This window comes from Silurus aristotelis, assembly GCF_946808225.1.
Source record: "Silurus aristotelis genome assembly, chromosome: 26".
NCBI lineage: Eukaryota > Metazoa > Chordata > Actinopteri > Siluriformes > Siluridae > Silurus > Silurus aristotelis.
The window spans coordinates 9979428-10001631 of NC_139599.1; the positions used below are offsets into that span (position 1 = coordinate 9979428).

The 22204-nt window shown below is 37.2% G+C and overlaps 2 protein-coding genes across 2 annotated transcripts in view; one reads left to right on the forward strand and one right to left on the reverse strand.

The window, feature by feature from the left end:
* The window catches only part of LOC310720668 (uncharacterized protein), a gene marked incomplete at its 5' end in the record, with an annotated part of 579035 nt that overhangs the window by 423592 nt on the left and 133239 nt on the right, over positions 1-22204 (forward strand). The gene's annotated exons all lie outside the window — the stretch shown is intronic.
* On the reverse strand, positions 4292-5236 carry LOC310720874 (prostaglandin reductase 2-like). Its single transcript, XM_083532008.1, has one exon. It carries the CDS (start codon positions 5082-5084, stop codon positions 4401-4403), a length of 684 nt encoding a protein of 227 aa, XP_083388134.1. The 5' UTR covers positions 5085-5236; the 3' UTR covers positions 4292-4400.

Genomic DNA, 22204 nt, shown 5'->3' on the forward strand with positions numbered 1-22204 from the left:
AGACAATACAGACACTGTGAGACAATATAGACAGTACGAGTATTAAATAGGGATACAGATTATATGAAAGATCAGTAATGTACATAAAGTGTGAAAGTGCATGGTAGTGCAAATGAACAGTACTGTGTGTCAGGTATGATAAAGAGTTTACTTTAGAACTTTGTAAAAATATACAACAGCAATAGAGTGTGTAACATATAGTACAGTACTTATAGATATAAAGCAGGTAATATAATTAGGGTGAGTTATTAATGAGGGTGATTTCCTGGGGAAAGAAACTGTTCCTGTGTCTGGCGGTTTTGGTAAACAGAGTTCTGTAGCGCCTGCCAGAAAGGGAGGAGCTGAAAGAAAAAACAAGGCTAGAAAACACAAGATTTGAACATGATATGAAAGGATGGTGATCAAACTGCTGAACATGTATGTGATTCAAATACCTGTTAATATTAGATATCAGCATGATTGCGGTGCTAGTGATATGGTCATGTGACGTGTGTGTATAGTGAGCATGTTAAATTCAGTGGTGTGCTTGAAATTGTGTAGTACAAATAGTCAAATTATTATAATTGTGGAGATCAACGTTTTAATAAATAATAATATGTAATTAATAATAATAATAATAATAATAATAATAATAATAATAATAAAGATCCCTGTCATCTCCAGAACATATTTTGGGGTTATGCAGACACGAGTCTTACGTAGGACAAATTTGTATGTGATAAGAAGTTCAGATGTTTTAGTATATTTATTCTGTATTCCAGGGGTGGCCAATCCGCGGCTCGCGAACCGCATGCGGCTCTTTGGCTGGTTTCATGCGGCTCTTTGGCTGGTTTCATGCGGCTCTTACGTTCATATCAAAGTTTGTGTTTGTGTTTTTTTTAATTTGCGTGTTCGCTTCGCTTGAGTTCAATACGGTATCTTAAGACTTAAATAATCTTGCCCCTACTGGGAAACTTTGCGGTGTATTCATCTCACGCACATGCGCATTTGACGAAAATACCATATTGAACTCAAGCGAAGTAAACACGCACATAAAAAAAAACACAAAGTCTGTGTTTTCTACCCTGAAACACATGATATCAAAGCATCGATCTGTTCTGACTGACACCCATGTAAAAGAATTGCTTCGAGTGGCAACAACGGAATACGAGGCAGATTTGAAGGGGATTGTTCAAGGCAAGGAATGCCAAAAGTCCCAATAAGTAACATGCATAGTAAAAGAAAACCGCTATTGTAAATTATTATATTTTTGTTTGTGGACTTGGTTAAACTAAGAGTTTGTGTGTTTGAGACAGTGCAAACAATTTTTCATTGTTGAAAATGACTGTCCTGTGGTCTTAGAACTGTAGGAGTCAATTTCTGTCATTATGTTGGTGTGTGACATTTACAATAAATCTGGCTGAGCAGAGGTGTGTGTGTGTGTGTGTGTGTGTGTGTGTGTGTGTGTGTGTTAGAGGAAGGGATGGGTGATGTTCATGTGTGCCCATGTGTATGATGTGGCTCTTTGCAGTAACACAGTTAAAAAATGTGGCTCTCGGTCTCTGACTGTTTGGCCACCCCTGCTGTATTCATTCTGTAATATTCTGTTTTTTGAAAAAGCTTTAAAAAGTTTTTTTTTATTATTATTAATCCCAATAAGAAATTTTAATTTTCACATATCCCAGCTTGTCAGGAAACTGGGGTTCATGTACAAACATTAATACATAGAAAATGGTGGGCTGATATGGTATGGGCGATACTTACAGTTAGAAGGTTTCCTTACTGGTTAGCTACACTTGCCTCCAATGCAAACAAAATGCTGAATGCTTCTAAAAACATTTTAAACACAATTCCCATTGTTTGCAATAAACATAACTATAAAAGGATTTCCATCATTTGCAGGATGCATATCTGCAGGGGATCATGAACACCACTAGATTGTTTATGGAATAACAGATCCATCAGATGTCCACACTGGCTGCCACTAATTGAGAAGAATCATGCTACCCTTCAGTCACAACACCATGCCCATACATACTAATGTTGGTCTCCTAATAATTCCTTAGGCTTTGATTATGGTATGACTAAACTTATAAGATAAGTGTGGCAAGGTTTGTTGGGAGACTATATTATATATATTATTATATATTATATATTATTATTAATGTTATTATGATGATAATAATAATGATTATAATAATAATAATAACAATAACGACAACAACAACAATAATTATCATCATCATCATAGTTGTAGTAGTAGTAGTAGTAATGTTATAAAAGCCAGACAAAGAGATTCATTTTGTAGGATATTAACGTTTTCATATGCTGAACCAATGTGAGCCCCTCACAAATAAATAAATAATCAAAATGATTATTTTTGTATTAAAGTAGCATATATACTGTGTATTCAGTGAAATAAGCAAAATAAGATATGATATTTCAGCATTAAACATTGCTCTGTAATAACTAATCATTTAAATGCTATAAATATATTCTAGGCTTTGACAGACCTGCAACAGTTCAAAAAGTTATCCAGATTACACCTGTAGGTGTCTTTAAAATGTCAATTTTAAAGCAGTTGAACATTATTTTAAACAACAAAGTTTATCTGGCTGACTCCACCTTCTCTTTCAAATTCTATGCAGTGTCACTTTGCAAACAGAAGAGCAGCTCTGTTCCATTCAGGGAAAGTCTAATTTCAAGATTTTAAATCTTGATTAAAATGTTAACTAAGCCTCAAACAAAGAAGTTTTTTTTACACATTCTGGCCCAAATAAGGAATGTGTGAAGTTATAAAAATACGGATGTCTGAAAATAGTAAACCTAGCAAAATGAAAAGACGACAAATGTAGATTCTAACAATCTTTTAGTCTTGTACATTTCATATTTTGTACATTTGTTTGTTTAGGCTATAAACATCAGAATTTTGAAAGATGGATTATAAAATAACTTTGAATGCTTTTTACAATTCCATACATAAATCACTGAACTGAAACATATTTTACTTTTTTTTTTTGGTTTGGAAATATGAAATTTCCAGACAATAATGCTACCACCACCACCATGCTTGAATGTAGGCAAGACACAATTTTCTTAGTACTCCTCATAAGGACGTCACCACATATGCTGGATACCATCTGAGCAAAACAAGTTATTCTTAGTCAGACAACAGAACATGTTCCAGTAATTCATGTTCTTGGACAGGTTGTCTTCAGCAAACTGTTTGTGGGCTTTCTAGACTTCTTCAGTAGAGGCTTCCTTCCTTCTGGGATGACGGCCATGCAAACCAGCTTGTTGCAATGTGCGGCCCATGGTCTGACCACTGACAAGCAGACCTTCCACTTCTGCAACCTCTAAAGCAATGCTGCAGCACTCATGCATCTGTTTTTTGAAGCAAGCTTCTGCATTTGCAAATTTCTTTATCGACCCTTGCGAGGCCTGTTCAGAGGGGAACCAGTCTTGGAAAACCTCTGTATAAACCTGGCAAATGTACTTTAACTCCTTTCAGGGTGTTACCAATCTTCTTATAGCCTCGCCCATCTTTGTGAAAAGCAACAATACTAATTCTCAAATGCTCAGAGAGTTTTTTGTTATGAGGTGCAATGTTGAACATCCAGTGGTCAGTATGAGAGAATTGTACTCAAAGCACTAAATTTGAATAGGACATGTGGCTTTGCATGGTTACATGTCATACAGCTGTTATCACTTAGGGTGTACTCACTTTTGTTGCCAGCTATTTTGAAAAAAAGTTCATGAAATCATTACTACCTATTGATGGTGTGCATGTGAGGGCAGTGCTTTTATTCCCTGTTAATTTTGCTACCGTGCTGAATAGAAATCTAGGATTATGCTTGTATTTTCTATGAGGGTGGAGAAATGTGCTGATCTAGAGATTTTCTATAAATTAGGAGGCTCTCCTTCCATGCTATTTGAAATACTGTTAATTTTGTTTGACGCCATTTACGTTCTAACAGTAGTTACACTGGCTCAGGACTACAGTTCGCTTTTGATCATCATCACTGTACCCCGCAACATTGTATACCTGCCACAAATGGACATTCGGTGTAACCCAGATGAGGATGGGTTCCCTCTTGAGTCTGGTTCCTCTCAAGGTTTCTTCCTTATGCCATCTCGGGGAGTTTTTCGTTGCCACAGTCGCCACCGGCTTGCTCATCAGGGACAAACTTACTCATAAAGAACATATTCATTTTTAATCACCGCATTATCTGTGTAAAGCTGCTTTGAGACAATGTTCATTGTTAAAAGCGCTATACAAATAAAAATGAATTGAATTGAATTGAAATTCTTTATTTATGGCATCACGGTTGCCTGAACCTTTTTTAAGGCACTAGTTATATACACTTGTAGACACGAAAGGGGGAGGGAAGAAGCCAGAAGTGTGGCACCAGGAGTGTGACTCAGGCTGATATTTTCACAACTTGCTTCCCAATGTTGCCTCCAGTCATCATGGAGCAAAAAGCCACTCCCATGTTTTCTATTCCGTTTGTTACAGTTTCCAAAACTTTAATTTGGCCAGTCTTCACCCACTGACTCAGTAGTTCCATTCCTTCTTTATGTTTATCCATGTAGTTTAGAACCATAAATCTCTCCCTGGTGATATTTTTGCAACTCAGAGCTTCTTGAGTCTCCTTGCTCAGTGGAGTCGGGTAAGGCAAGTCTTTATTGTATTGAGAGATCTCCCCGCACAGGATCACATGAGCACCACTGTTCATCTGTGATATGACTGTGTCGGTAATAGGACCTCCAACATTGTCAAAGTAAATGTCCACTCCATTGGGACAACTGTCTCTCAATGCTGCTGAGATGTCCCCTTTTTTATAATTCACAGCTGCTGTAAATCCGAGCTGTGATTCCAGGGTGTGGCATTTCTTATCAGATCCACAGATCCCAACCACTCTTTCACAGCCGTCCAATCTGCCAATCTGTCCAGCGAGTGATCCACAAGCTCCACATGCTCCACTGACTACCATGGTCTGTCCAGCCCCGGGGGTCACATGGCCTTTCTCTCGAACACCGAGCAGAGCAGTGAGTCCAGGCATACCTACTGCACCCAGAACATATGACAAATGGCCATCAACCATTGTCGGGTCAATCTTCTGTACACAGCTACCATGAACCACATCATGGGTTTGCCAGCGCCAGTTAAAGGAGGTGACAATGTCACCGACAGTCAGTTCTGCATTCTTGCTGGCCTCCACCACACCAACCCCACCTCCATCGACACACTCCTCCAGCCTCCATGGTTGCAGATAGTCAGCACCCGTATTGGGTCTGGGGTTCAAGCCCCGGTATCGCCAAGCTGCCACTCTTGGGCCCTTGAGCAAGGCCCTTAACCCTCTATGCTCTGGAGGTCCCTTACGAGGGAAATATCAAGGTCCGTGACGTCGGAGTGACGTGGGGCCGCCTTCCCGTGGGCTCACCACCTGCAGGAGGGACCGTAAGGGACGGTGCTGTGAGGATTGGGCAGCAGTCGAAGGCGGGGGCCTGCTTAGACTGCTGCCCCCGCGACCCGAATTACGGATAAGCGGGAGAAAATGGATGGATGGATGGATGAATTGAATTGAATTGAATTGAATTGAATTGACATTAACTACAGTCCAAATCCATCCTCAAAGCTCCCTGAGTCCCGAACACTGATCAGATGGCTGTTCTATAACTGTGGGGCTTTATAAGAGAAAGATCTGCCCCCTGCTGTAGTCTTCATTACTTGAGGTACCAACAAATAGCCTGCACCTTTTGATCTAAGTAGGCGTGGAGGATCATATTGGTACAGAAGTTCACTCAAATACTGCGGCGCGAAACCGTTAAGTGCTTTATATCTCAGTAGTAGTATTTTATAATCAATGCGAGATTTAATTGGGAGCCAGTGTAGATTGATTAAAACAGGGGTGATGTGGTCCTATAGATCTAGTGCTGCTGCTGTATTCTGAACTAGCTCAAGCTTATTTATTATCTACTAAAATGGTTGCTGAATTTTATTTTTCAGCAAACCAATATTCATTCTTGTCTTCTTTCTTTGAGTAAATGTTCACTTTGATGTATTGTTTGGACAGAACTGTCCTGTATACTGACTACTGAATACTGACTGTGTTTATTCAGTGGCATGACTAAGTCCATTTGCATCCTGTGATCGCAACTTTAATGGCCAGTCTCTCATGTCTGGCTAAACACACACATAGAGATGCACACAAAAATGAGATGAAGTGAGTGAACTCCCCATAGACCCCCTGCCGTTTTGTACCAAATTGAGTATAAAAAATAAGTGCAATGTTGAGTGATATAGTAACTGCACTGACACACACACGTGGACACATTTATTTCTGGACACCACAGTGTTGTCCTCACAATAACCTTCTCCTTTTCTTTGTGCTCTTTCCTTATTTCTCTCTTTTAATTTCTAGGTCAGCACTGGTGTGGATAGTCTTTCTTTCTCTCTCTCTCTCTCTCTCTCGCTCGCTCTCTCTCTCTCTCTCTCTCTCTCTCTCTCTCTCTCTCTCTCTCTCTCTCTCTCTCTCTCTCTCTCTCTCTCTCTCTGTGCTGTCTGCTCCAATCTGCCTAACCTGGGCTGATTTCAACCTCAGACAATAATGTGAGAGACAAGAGAATGAGGGAGAGAAAGAGACAAAGGGTCTAAGGAAGCACAAGGGAAGAACACAAGGGGAAAAAAGTAAGAAAGAGTAAAGACTGAGAGAAGGATCATCAGAAAGAGTGGAAAAAACAGGAGCAGGAAAAAGAGACAGAAAGAAATGGGTTAGTGAAGCCTAGCATGGGCTGAGAGCAAGTGAGATTATATAACCCTGTCCTATTTCGTGCCATAAATACACACGCAATGCTTCAACACACACACCCCCAGACACACACACACACACACACACATACACACACACACACATACACACACACACACACTACCTCTCTCAGTGGAAACAAAAACAAGTTAAATGCATACCCTTTAAAGAATAATTTCTCTACAGCACTCAGACCTGGTGCTAATTCAGTCATTAGTGATTCAGAGCCATGCAGTGCAATGCAGCTTTGTTGCCTCTGATTTCTTAATGCCTAAAGCATTCTGAAGCTTCTATGCTACAGAAAAGCTTCATTTTGTGCACTGTGAGGTTGAATATGATGATAAGATTTTTTTAACTGCACAGCTGTGATGATGGACAGAAATTAATACAGCTACATATTAATCAAAAAGTACAATGTTAGCAACTGCTTCAGTATACAGGAGAGAATGACACTAAATTGATCTGAGTTGCTTTCTTATTTGATTTAGGCACTAATTTATCTTAATTACGATACAAAAATAAATTATAGATGTTATACGGATTTGCTTGTAATCAGGATGAATAAAATGTTTGCTTGTTTGTACTGTTGTTTGTTTTAATTCAGCTAAATGTTACATTTTAGTATGTCATATCTGGTCAAACATTTATTTATTTATTTATTTATTTATTTATTTATTTATTCATTAATTCTTAAGATTATACACAGACTTTAATTAATATATCTTATATTTAATGGCCATCAAAACATCCAGCTCATAACCAATCACTGTGCTGCTTTTGTGCTATTTAAATATGTACTTGAGATATTTTTTTCTTCTTAATCTACACAAATAAAACATTGTAAAATAAAGTGTAAATCAATAATGGATGAGAAGTGACATGATGGCTCATAAAATTATGCTAGATTATAAATTCAAATCCACAGATACATAACTGTCTATATCCTCTTTAGCGGCTCTGTGATAGCATATAATATTTCTTCAGGAAAAGAAGTTTAGTTACACTCTACAAGATTTTACTATAGGGAAGACTTTAAATTGACAAAAACTAGAACCAATTACTTAAAAAAAAAGTAAAAAAGAAAAGCTACCTCACCTAATGCTCTCTGCTGCCAGTGTCCACAAATATTATGTAGTATTGTGTTTGGAATATCAGTACTGGAAATTACAGAGTCAACCTAGACATGAATTTGTTAATTTACATATATTTTCTTTTAGTTTACTTAGTAAATAATTCATAGTATTAAATAATCAAATTTAAGATGAATAACTGTATAAGAAAACAGTAATTGCATTAGTGGACAACTTCAAATATGAGATTTTTTTTCAGTAGAATTTTCCATTCTTCTCAACAATAACATGAACCTTTTCATGATGACCTGGAATACAGAATACCTATGAGTGAACATTTATCTTTTACCTATTAGTCTTAACCATTAAATCTTATTGCATCTTTTTTATAGGGAGAGGAGTGGCATTGCCTAATTTCTTATTTTATTTCATTTATTTGAAACCTCTGTTTTCAACTGCCGGTGCTTTTCCACTGCTGAGCATGATGTAATTCAATTGTAACGCCAAACTTCAAACGACCCCACAGTCACAGTGCTCCAGAACACAGGCTTCAAATCTATCGGCGTCTATTTATATCAGATCGTGTGAGTTTAAAACCGGCTAAAAGATCGACCCAAAGCATCAGCCAGTAATGATAACAGAAGGATCTTATTAAATGGGCATGAACCACAGAGAGCCTTTTAACCCTCACAATTCTCAAATCTGTTGCTCTTGATTGTGCTGTTTATGAGTGTGTACCATTTTACCATTACAAATCTTTAAAAACAGGAGAAAATGGCATTAGATTAGAAAAACATATATTGTACATAGCAAATACTTTCATAGAAATAGTAGGAGCATGCATAATCTTCCTTTTTTTTGGTAATTTTTATATAGTTAATTAATTTGATCATTTTATGTTTTTTTGATGCAATAAAACTGATATTATTAGGATGTTATTTGCAAGTTCTGTAAATGCACAAGCTGCTTTGAGACTGTCTGTTGTGAAAAGAGCTATAAAAAATAAACTTGAGAATTTTTGCTATAGTGAATAATACAATTAATTATTCTGTCAGATGCTTATATAACATTAATGAAAGGGTCGTTTAGTTTCAGAAGTAAAGAAGTCATCATGATGGAGGACTTTGCACTTTCAGTTTCTCAGTAACATGAAGTGAATATTTTTGTTTTATTAACTTTGAGATTTTAAACAAGCATCTGGTGAGGGAATGAATGCTTTTATATTTATTCACTGTATATACTTTCATATATACCACTTGCTGTAAATATGCTAGATAGTTATCTGCACTGTAAATATGCTAGATATTTATCTGAACTTTTGCACGACTGCTACATTTTGCACTTCTGGTAGATGCCAAACTGCATTTCGTTGCTGTGTACCTGTACTATGCAATGACAATAAAGTTGTATCTATCTATCTATCTATAGCTGTTCTACCAGAATAAAATGTTAAATTGACAACATGGACATTTAGATTTATAAATGAATAATTTTCTAGCTGTGGTAAAACAGGAATAAAACACTTCAGCATGTTCTGATATTGTGTTATTGGAAAATAACTTAATACATCATCTAACAGTTGTGTTTAATTTCTTTCTTAGTTTCTTTTTATTTACAGATTTTTTCATTGTGCTAATTCTTTTAAAATGGTGAGCTGCATTGATACTATCAAAACATTTATTTAGATTCCAAGTTACAGACAGAAAACATGTTATTTACTGAATAAATCATTAATTTTTTTTTTTTTTTTTTTTATGTTAGTAGCATGCTGGCTTACATGACTTAATGATAGAAAGAACAGAAGTTCCAGGCTGAAAGGTAAATAAGGTTACACTTACCACCAAACTCAATTTCAATGTTATTAAAATGTTACATTTTAAAATGTTAAAATGTTATTCTAATTAATTTGGGTTTATTAACATTTTTAATGATAAAATGAAATCTAATTAAAAATAGAAGTGAGAGTTGGGAAACCTGTGAAACATTGCATTTGTTTAGAAGGATAAAAAAAAAGCATATTAGCTTTTTGACACAGATGGTTGGTTTGACCTTGTCAGGCTTTCTGCTATTCTCCCTCTTTCCCTTACTCTCTCTTTCACACACACACACACACACACACACACACACACACACACACACACACACACACACACACACACACACACACACACACACACTCTTGCACACATTTTGCTATAAAAATTTCTTACAATAAGCATTTTGATTAGCGGCAGACACTGTGCCTATAGTATACTCATTAAAATTTTTAAGGTCAAGTCAGCAGTGCTGTAAGTATGTTAATCTGAAAAATATAAACACTTTATGGTCAGGTCAGATTTACTGCAACAAGGATGAATTATTGTCAATTACAACCTGTGTCCACTAAGTGGCATCATATAGAAACTTTATGCTGATATACAGAATATCAAGGATCATTCATGGGTGTCCTTTTACAAACCAGTCAACAATTCCTGCTTGTGCAATTATGTAAAATTAGTATATATTGAGTGGCAGAATTTCAGCCAGAAACTCAGGTTGATTTTTTTCTGTTATTTCCTTCTTACTTACATACAAATATAAGCTTTCTAGTGTCTTGATAATGCTAATGAAATAATGCTGCATTGACTTAACTCACAAATGGAAAGTCTGAACTAATAATTACATCATTTTCAATACAAACAAAAATAATATACCGAAGCATACTTCCAAGTGTTTATAACACCTCTGGTAAGTTTTACAAGAGAGGCATTGCAAAGTATTTCAGCTGAATGTAAAGCTGTTATTTGTGCTAATGGAGGACTTTTCAATGAAAATAAAGTTTACCCTATGAACATTTATATATTTGTTTAGTAAGTCAATGTTAATGCAGTTAAATTATCTAGTTTATTGCATATAAACAAAAGGAAAGAAAGAAAGGTGCTTTATGCTTGTCACATGTAGTTTACAGCACATTGAAATGCTTTCTTTGCATATCCCAGCGATGTTAGGAATCTGGGCTCAGAGTGCAGGGTCAGCCATGATACAGCGCCCCTAAAGCACAGAGGGTTTAGGGCCTTGCTCAAGGGCCCAATGAGTGGCATTGAATCCCTGACCTTCCGATCAGTAACCCAGAGTCTTAGCCACTGAGCTACCACCCCCCACTCCCATGAACATGCCTGCATCTCAAAAATGATCAGAAAAGGTGTTTCCAAACTTTTTACAGGCACTGTAAGCAACTAATGTATCAATATTTATTGATAGATCTGATTGATAAAGTGTTTTAAAGTAGTAAAGTGATATTTTATTTACTGTTCATAGTTTAAGCAGCCATGTTAGCATGATGCCATGTCCTGATCTACCTGCCCAGATTTCTAAATAGTAATTGTTGAGCTTAGGATCTCTGTTCCTAAAAACTATACTGACTTTAGCTTGATGCCTTAAACCTTTAAGGGATCATCTAGCAAACTTTACTAGATCTGTAAAACTAATACACCACCCTTTAGAAAGTAGCAGGAATTTTCTTAAGGGAAATGTTGAAGGCAAGTTGGTGACAGCATCTTAAATATTTTGATTAAACAGTGCCTGGGCTGAGGCAGTTGCAGCCTGAGAAAAAACACCCTCTGGTTGTGAAGTAACTCTGCAGAACAACAGTGCCATCCTATGGCTGGCTGTGTATCTCTCTAACTGTAAGTCTGTCAACAGGCATTTTAACTTGTCATTTCTTAACTTTTATTTAACTTTTGTCATTGCAATGATTATAACTCAAACATACCTGATTCATTTCTCTTATTTAAACTCATGCAAGCAAATCCTGATAGAAATAATTTATTATAGGGTTATATAAGAGTTTCAGAAGTGCTTTGAAGTGAATTGGTCTCTTTTTACTTTAAATTAAACTTTTACTTTAAATTACTTTAAATAAACCAGCAGCTTAAAAAGATCAACAAGATCCAGCTGCACTAAGCAGCTAAAGTTTTCTTTTATATAGAGGTTGTTCTGTCTGCCTTGTATGGGCCAACAACCTAAGTGAATGATGTGACTTGCTAGCATGATGAGACAAAAGACATGCAAAGTATTTAAGCTCTTATTTAAAATACGGATGTTATTATTCATATAACAGTAAAAAATTGTCCCACGTGGACATGATATACACTTTCCAACGAATACATCAACCTTGCCTTCAGTGGATAATCTTAATTTACTGTAGATTATGAAGCCTACATAATTCACACTGATCGTCCTTTTAACACACTTACTACTGTTTAACTTGGTATGCAGTACAGTACAAAACTGTAAAAGAAAAAGATTTATCACACTATCCACACACAGAAGAAAATAGATTCCTTTTAGAATCTGGTTAATTATGTGGTTTCTTTATTCATGTTGTCTCAGAAAGTCTTTCCACCATTGATGACTCTGGTTAATTCATTAAATATCTAAATTGTCACCTTTGCAACAATGTCTACTGTTGAATGCATGTTGATTTGAATCAACTAATGGCCGACTTTGATCATAAATATGAATATTAAAAAATTAATACTAGCTTATCGACACTGATTTTATTTTATAACATACAAATATCATCATGCTAAGTATGTAAGATAATGAGGAGAATAATAAGGTTAAGCTGATCTCTATACATGTTTTCTTACAATTTTACAGTTTGTGTATGTGTTTGGAGGGACAGTCCTAGTATAAAAGTTTTAAAAAAGATAGTGAATGGTGAATAAATCTGGCTAAGGCTAACATCTGCTAAGGTCACCTTTAGCTGTTTTACTGCAGGAGAATGATTAATGCTCTGTCTCAGGAACACAAAAATAACTAATTATGGTCCGAAGCAAACCAGCAGTGTGGCATGGGCATGTACCTTCCATGAAGTAATAAACTTTGCTACACTGATGATGTGAAAAGGAGAAAAAATCCTGAACTGTAAAGAACCACACTGACAATTAGGATGCTTCAAAACCCATGGGATGATGCGTTACCCAAAAACATACTGTTGATGCAACTGTGTAGTTCTGAGGGCAACAACTTTCCACAACTGGCTAAGTCAATATCTCTTAAGGTATATTTTGCTTATTTAGAACAAAATCTTCAAAAACTATCAGGGAATAAAATGGTCGCAGCAAACACCAGGCAAAACATCACCACAAGTCATACCCATGGGTGTGTATGCATTCCTGGGATAATTAAAACCAGAATTAAAATGGCTCCTCGGTTTAATACATAGTCCTCTCCAACAAGATTTTTTTTTTATAAAAAGCATTGATGTAAAGAGAAACATATCGAAAAAGAGGGGAACTAACTTGAAAATTGTTAAAATGGACCAAGCAAGGGCTACTTTGCATTTTGTGAATAAATACTTTTTACAACTGCATGGAGGAGGCACTGCAAATAATCATAATCATAATATAACTTATTATAATATACAATATATTATTTGAGTTTCTTGGTGAAAGCAATATACATGTGGGGTAATGTTTTAAATAATTAATAAACACTATACTTGTATTCAGTTATAAATATTAAAGCAATTATGTGTTGAATGTTTAACATACTTTAGCACAGTGTTTCACTTAAATTATTTTTTTTTAATGGTAGCATATTCAGCACTTAGAGGGAACTGTTAAAGGAAATGTTATTATAAAACACAAATAGTCAGAGAGCATGCAACAAATAAGATTGCCAGACATGAGCTTAAAACTCCTGAGCTTCGTCTGTTGGACGTATTCTGTGGAAACTAAATATAGTTATTTAATAAAAATGTATATGTTTAATATCCGACTGTATATGAGAGTTTCAGTGTACTCTGGTCAAAGTCATTAGAGCTGTATGTGTGTGAAGAACTGTTTTGTTTTTTTTTTGTTTTTTTATCGCACAAAATCTTAGAGGATCCATATAACACAAATAACCTCAGTAACCATAAGCAAGTCAACTCATTCACTTCTGATTTGTTTGGAAGTACAGTAAACATAAATAACTGCATTAAGCATTTCAGTAATTTCTGATTTGACAGAATTTTCTTCTTTTTTATATATATATATATTTATATTTCAATGTTTCATATATCTGGTCCTACTCCTGACAGCCAAGAACAGGTTACAGTGGATACAGATCTATTTCCATTCTTCAGCTGTTAAGTGAAAATCTATCCATCTTAGCTGGCACAGTGTGAACTGGGCCAATTGGACAAATGTCATGATCTAATGTAGGTATTAAATATATACTATGTACCATAGATATACAAAAACTTGCAAAACCTGTTAAAATGTTGGTGGTGCAGCATTCAGGCCTTTGGGGTATGTGTCATAATACTACATCATGTTATCTATTCCACTCTTTCTTGCAAGCATTCTTACTTTACAGCATTTTTGCCACAAACCTTTGCACAGTGCTGTGTGTGTCCTCAACATAAAGCCTGCACATTTGGAAAAGCACCATCAGGGCTGAAGAGTATGTACAAGTTTTAGAGCAGCATATGCTTCCATCCAGACAACACATTTTTCATGGAAAGCCTTGCATATCTTAACAAGGCAATGCTAAACCGCATCTATTACAGCAGCAAAGCTTCATAGTAGAAGAGTTTAGGTGCTAAAGTGGCCTAAAACAAACTGGCTAATTAAACTGAAAAATACAACAAAGAAACCCCAAGACTTGAGTCCTATTAGACACAAATGGGACAACATGCTTCACCCAAAAAATCAGTAACTGGTACCCTCATATCCCAGATGTATACAGACGTTTAGTAAAAGAAGCAAGGATGCTACACAGTGGTAAACATGGCCCTGTCCCAACTTTTAAAAAAATGACCATATTTTTTCTTTAAAATGGTACATTTACTCAGTTTAAACACTTTATGTTTTGTGTTGTGAATAAAATGTGATTTTATGAGATCTGAAAAATAATTGCATGCACATAAATATTTTAAAAATTGTGTGTAAAACTGCTTTTCCTTCAAGCAATGCAAATGTAAGGTTTTTGTAATCTAATTTTAACAAAATTTCTAATATAGATGGAGGTGTATGTGAAAGGTAGGGCAGTAGTTTGAATGTGTGTGTGTGTGTGTGTGTGTGTGTGTGTGTGTGTGTGTGTGTGTGTGTGTGTGTGTGTGTGTGTGTGTGTGTGTGTACAAATTGGTGCTGCTGCTGACATTCATTTCTTGTAAGGAAATGTAAAATTGTAGAATAAGCAAGGACTAAGGAGGGTTAAGAGAGAGGAAGCATGACAGAAAACAAAGGAGGTGAAGAAGAGGTGGAGGTTGCACTGACTTTGCTGACTCAGTACTATTAGAAAAGGCTTGATTTCCACTCCATTTTTGTTGCTGCTTTGTAATTCTAATGAGAAGAGGAGGGAAAGAGTGTCAGAGAGAGTGTGGGGGGGATCAGATTAAATATCGACTGACTTCAGGCTGTCCAGTGTAGACGAGCTGCACACTGACTCATCAACAATGAACCTCTAAAAACAGACACGGAGAGGAGGATGAGGACAGAGGGAAGGGAAGGAGGGAGGGTGGATGGAAAAAGAGATCGAAGAGAGGGGGAGGAATGTGTGAAAATATACAACAGGGAACAGAACAGAAGGAAGCTTAAGAAGCTTGAGATGAGTAATATGGAGAATAGGTTTCTAGGGACAAAAGAAAAGGACATTTTAAAGGCAGTTTTTTAAAACTTTCTTTGGTCAGTCTAATGTATTTTTCTTTTTTTTTTTTGGGCTTGTCTTTGTTTTCAAAATTTTCATCTATGCTTTTAAAATAGCCCAATAAAAACACATTTGTAAACCAAAACTGATCCAATCACTAATCACCACTAGTTTTAACAGCAAATCACTCATCACCACTGTTCCCAACAGCCAATCACTGATCACCTCTGCTTAGCACAGCCAATCACTAATCACAACTATTTACAAAGGTCAATCACCACCACCACTGTTTACAATAATCACTGATCACCACTGTTTACAACAATCACTAATCACCACTGTTTACAACAGCCAATCTCTAATTACCTCTGTTTACAACAGCCAATCTCTGATCACCACTGTTTACAACAGCCAATCACTGATCACCACTGTTTACAACAGCCAATCACTAATCACCACTGTTTACAACAGTCAATCACTAATCACCACTGTTTACAACAGCCAGTTACTAGTCACCACTGTTCCCAATGACCAATCACTAATCACCTCTGTTTACAACAGCCAATCACTAATCACCACTGTTCCCAATGGCAATTACTCATCACAACTATTTTCATCAGCCAAACACTAATCACCATTGATCCCAATGGCCAATCACTAATAACCACTGTTTCCAATGGCCAATCACTGATCAAATGGGTAGCTTTGATGGGTAAGGCTCCGAGTTACTGATCTGAAGTTTGGGGGTTCAGGCCACAGCATTGCCAATCTGCCACAGTTGGGCCCTTGAGCAAGGGCCTTACCCCTCTCTACTCCAGGGCATTGTATCACTGATGACCCTGCGCTCGGACCCTAGCTTTCTAACAAGATGGAATAAGTGCAGAAGGAATTTCACTGTTTGTAATGTACATTTGAAAAGTAAAAGCCTCGTTGTGAAAAATAACAACCTCCAAAAACAAACAAAAAATGAGTCCAGCATGCGTAACATTTACACATACCTTTGATAAGACATGAGTTCGCACTGTTACGGAAAAGATTAAAAGAGCACTTAGCTTTAATGTCATGTAAATGTAGAGAACAGAGTGTCCAGGTTACCACAAGAGGGAGACATTTTAAACAAGATACCTTCCATAAACAAAAACTAGGGAAATTACTTATATAAGAACTGGCACTGGACAGTTGCAAAGACAGTTTATTCCACAATACAACAATACACTAGATGATGTAGCTCTCCTTCAGACCAAAATGATCAGGGAGAAAAAAATTGCACAGTGGTATAATGATCATACGCGCACCTTAAAACAGACAACTAAAAAATTAGAATGTAAATGGCATCAAACAAAATTGACAGTATTTCAAATAGCATGAAAGGAGAGCCTCCTAAATGATAGAAAATCTATAATTTGCTGCTAGATCAGCATATTTCTCTACCCTCATAGAAAATAACAAGCATAATCCTAGATTTTTATTCAGCACAGTAGCAAAATTAACAGGAAATAAAAGCACTGCACTAACATGCACACCAACTATAGGTAGTAATGATTTCATGAACCTTTTTAATAATAAAGTTGAAAACAGCAGGCAAGAAATCCAGACGATTGATAAAAATTCAAAATATTTTACAAATAACCCTGCAGACAGCAGTGTAATTATAACGGACAATCAATTACAAAGTTTTACTCCTATTCAAGAGAACGACTTAATTTCATTTATTTCCTCATCAAAATCATCAGTTTGCATTCTCGATCCCTTGCCTACAAGTTTCTTCAAGCAAATAATTCCAGAGCTAATTGAACCTGTTTTAAAATTGATAAACTCTTCCATTAGCACTGGTTATGTACCTAAATCCTTCAAACTGGCAGTTATCCACCCTCTAATTAAGAAACCTGACCTTGACCCATGTCAGCTGTCCAACTACTATCGAATCTCCCCTTTATAGCCTAAATTTTAGAAAAGGTTGTAGCACAACAGTTATGCTCACATCTACTTAGGAATAACATGTTTTTAAATGTATCAGTCAGGATTTCAGCCTCATCATAGCACAGAGACGGCAATAGTTAAGGTGGTAAATGACCTGTTATTGGCCTCTGTTTGGGGTTTTGTCTCTTTACTTGTTTTGCTCAACCTTAGTGCAGCTTTTAACACCATTGATCACACTATACTGTTTGCTAGACTTGAGAATGTTGTTGGAATAAAGGGAACATCTCTCCCCTGGCTTAGGTCTTATTTGACTGATCGCTATCAGTTTGTTGATGTAAATGGTGAGTTCTCCACACTCTCTGAGGTGAAGTTTGGTGTTCCACAAGGATCTTTCTTAGGCCCACTGCTTTTCTCTTTATATATGCTGCCTCTGGGTGAAATTATACATAAACATTGTATTTGCTTCCATTGCTATGCTGACGATACACAGCTGTTTATTTCAGCAAAGCCAGATGAGAGAGATCAGCTTAACAATGTTGAGGAGTGTGTAAAGGACATTAGACAGTGGATGCTTGATAACTTTCTTCTGTGTAACTCAGATAAGTACTTTTACTAGGACCACATGCAGCTAGAAGTAAACTTTCAGATTACGTAGAATCTCTGGATGGTGTTTCTATCTCAGTAATCTCTATTTTATGTTTTACTGTCTGGGTGTGTGAGTAGGTGCATAAATAAGCTTCAGTTAGTTCAGAATGCAGCAGCAAGAGTCCGCACTAGATCTAGAAAATATGACCACATTACCCCTGTTTTAATTAGTCTACACTGGCTCTCAATAAAATCTCGCATTGATTATAAAATACTACTACTGACGTATGAAGCACTTAACGGTACAGTGTATCTGAGTAAACTTCTGTACCAATATGATCCTCCATGCCTACTTAGATCAAAATGTGCAGGCTATTTGTTGGCACCTCAAATAATGAAGACTACAGCTGGGGGCAGATCTTTCTCTTATAAAGCCCCACAGCCTTCCAATCAGTGTTCGGGACTCAGACACAGTCTCAGTGTTCAAGTCGAGGTTGAAAACATATTTATTTAGTCAAGTCTTTTATCAGTAGATTTTTTTTTCTTAGGTAAAGGTGCAGATCTGGAGGGATCATGGATATAGAGTGTTTGGTGAACTGGGATATTTGTTGTCCTTCTCTCACTCTCTCACGTTCACTCAGGTTTGTTGACGGTCGTGTGGTGGGTCATCTCTTATCCCAGAGATCCCTCATGTCTGTGTTACCTTCTGGTTCTCCCTTTTAGTTATGCTGCCATAGCGAGCCTTGCCGGAGTTTAAACTGCACAGTGACATTAACTTTTACATCGATAATGACACATAATAATCTATATACTTCTCTTCCTGTCACCCCTCTTCTCTCTCTCTCTCTCTCTCTCTCTCTCTCTCTCTCTCTCTCTCTCTCTCTCTCTATCGGTCGAGTTGGTTCCAATGACCACTGTTCCTGCCCCTCTTCCCTCTGCGTATCTTTCCACTTCGTCCAGGCCTGCCTCTGGATTGTGTTCTCTTCGTTTAGAGGCCACACTGTGCAGCTGGGGACAGTTTCTCATCAACGCCTTGGGTGGTTCCATGATATTCCGGAGTAAGAACGGGAGCTTTGAGGATGGATTTGGACTGTAGTCAATGTCAGTAGTCTGCTACATTGACTCAAAAAAAAGGACTACAGTTTGCTTCTGATCACCATTACTGTACCCCGCGACATTGTATATCTGCAATAAATGGATATTCTGTACAACCCAGATAAGGATGGGTTCCCTCTTGAGTCTGGTTCCTCTCAAGGTTTCTTCCTTATGCCATTTCGTCGAGTTTTTCCTTGCCACAGTCGCCATCGGCTTGCTCATCAGGGACAAACTTACACTTATAAAGAACATATAAATTTTTTATTACCGCATTAACTGTGTAAAGCTGCTTTGAGAAAATGTTCATTGTTAAAAGCGCTATACAAATGAAAATGAATTGAATTGAATTGAATTGAACAACCGGTAGCTCGTACAAACTGATTGCCGATTGGCTAATGCTTAGAGTGGGGCTTATTCAGCCAATCCTGAAGCCAATCAAAGAGCAGGAGGTGGGACTCGTTGGAATATGAGTTGGGAAAAAGTGGTAACTATTCAATTAAATTAAATCAATTCATATTTATGGTATAGCGCTTTTAACAAAGAACATCATCTCAATTTAGCTTTACACAGATAAGGTGGTGACAAGCCGGTGGAGACTGTGGAAGGAAAAAACTCCCCGAGATGGCATAAGGAAGAAACCTTGTTTTAAATAATAAGATAAGATAAGATAAGATAAGATAAGATAAGATAAGATAAGATAAGATAAGATAAGATAAGATAAGATGATTGTTGATTATAAATTTCATAGCATCAACACATCTCAAAAAAGTTGGGACAAGGCCATTTTTATCACCGTGTGGTATCCCCTTTTCTTTTTATACCAGTCTGCAAACATCTGGGGACTGAGTAGACAAGTTGTCCCATTCTTGTTCTATACAGGCTTCTAGTTGCTCAACTGTCTTAGGTCTTCTTTGTCGCATCTTCCTCCTTATGACGCGCCAAATGTTTTCTATGGGTGAAAGATCTGGAATGAAGACTAGCCATTTCAGTAACCGGGTCCTTCTTTTATGCAGCCATGATGTTGTAATTAATGCAGTATGTGGTCTGGCATTGTCATGTTGGAAAATGCAAGGTCCTCCCTGAAAGAGACGATGTCTGGATAGGAGCATATGTTGTTCTAGAACTTGGATATACCTTTCAGCATTGATGGTGCCTTTTCAGATGTGTAAGCTGCCCATGCCACATGCAGGCTTCTGAATTGAGCGCTGATAACAACTTGGGTGGTCCTTATCCTCTTTAGTCCGGATGACATGGCATCCCAGTTTTCCAAAAAAGAACTTCAAATTTTGATTCGTCTGACCACAGAACAGTTTTTCACTTTGCCACAGTCCATTGTAAATGAGCCTTGGCCCAGAGAAAACGCCTGCGCTTCTGGATCATGTTTAGATATGGCTTCGTTTTTGACCTATAGAGTTTTAGCCGATACGGGCGAATGGCACAGTGTATTGTGTTCACCGACAATGTTTTCTGGAAGTATTTCTGAGCCCATGTTGTGATTTCCATTACAGTACAATTCCTGTATGTGATGCAGTGCTGTCTAAGGGCCCGAAGATCGCGGGCACCCAGTATGGTTTTCCGGCCTTGACCCTTAAGCACAGAGATTTTTCAGATTCTCTGATTCTTTGGATGATATTATGCACTGTACATGATGATAACTTCAAACTCTTTCAATTTTTCTCTGAGAAACTGCTTTCTGATAGTGACTCTGATCACTATTTTTTGCCACAGCATTAGGGGAATTGGTGATCCTCTGCCCATCTTGACTTTTGCCACTCTGAGAGGCTCTTTTTATACTCAATCATGTTGCAAATTGACCTAATAAGTTGCACATTGGTCCTCCAGCAATTCCTTATATGTACCTTTAACTTTTCCAGCCTCTTATTGCTACCTGTCCCAACTTTGTTCAAATGTGTAGCTCTCATCCAAAATGTCTCACTTTCAACATTTGATATTTTATCTATATTCTATTGTGATTAAAATATAAGTTTATGAGATTTGTAAATTATTGCATTTCTTTTTTTATTTACAATTTGAAATCGGGTTTGTATACAGTATTTACACAACACAATGTATAAATACAAAAAGAAGAAAAAAAATAGACAAGTAAGTAGTTATGCTATCGGACAAATTACACATAGGTAATATTGCATGGTTTTAACTTGTGTTGCACATGTGTTGTTTGAAAAACTTTGTTTTTGTTATTGCACAGTTAAACAGTAATAACAGTGTATATTTTGGTGACTGATTCACTGGGAGCAGCTCTGATTGTAAAGTCTAATAGCAGCAGGGAGAAAAAAAAGTCTGTCATTGAAGGAGCTGCTCAACGATGAAACTTTTTCATACAGGGGGTAAGAGTCGTTCCCCAGTGTCATGGAGCTCCCTGAGTCTTCTCCCATGCGTGCCCCGTTCGCACGGAGCTTCTCACCGGCATACTGAGACTCGTTTGGCACTTCACCATCACTTCCACACTCACACCGTCCGTTATTATCAATGGTATGTACTGATTGTTCCACGTACTTCCCGAGTGCCGTTCTCTCAAGCGCACAATGGATATTACACAGACCACATTTCGTTTTGGTTCCTATCTCCGTGGACCACGCTTCCGCTACGCACCACCGGATATTTCACCTTGAAGGCGTGTGTTTTTCGTTTGTTTCCGTTGGCTACACCTTGTAACGCAAATAAACTCTTAAAATTATTTGCAACTTATAAATTTGCAATTTTTTAATTTATTTGCAAACAAATAAAGTTTGCTTTTACTTCGGCTTTCGCCTCCGGTTTCTCGCATAACACCCAGCAATGATTATAGTTTAGCTACCATCCTTCTTTCTCCCACCTCCTGTACAGTGTCCAGGGGAATCTCTAGGACTGAGCTGGCCTTCCTGATCAGCTTGTCCAGTCTCTTCCTGTCTGCAGTAGAGATGCTGCTGCACCAGCAGACCACACCATAGAATATGGCTGAGGCCACCACAGAGTCAAAAAAAATCTTCAGTAGCTCTCTTTGTACTCCAAAAGACCTTAGTCTCCTCAGCAGAAGGAGTCTGCTCTGTCCTTTCTTATAAATTGCCTTAGTATTATCTGTCCAGTCCAGTTTGCTGTTCAGATGAACACCCAGGTATTTGTAAG

Excerpts from the sequence above, each read along its gene's own strand:
- LOC310720874 (XM_083532008.1), bottom strand. The coding sequence starts at position 5,084 with ATGGTTGATGGCCATTTGTCATATGTTCTGGGTGCAGTAGGTATGCCT.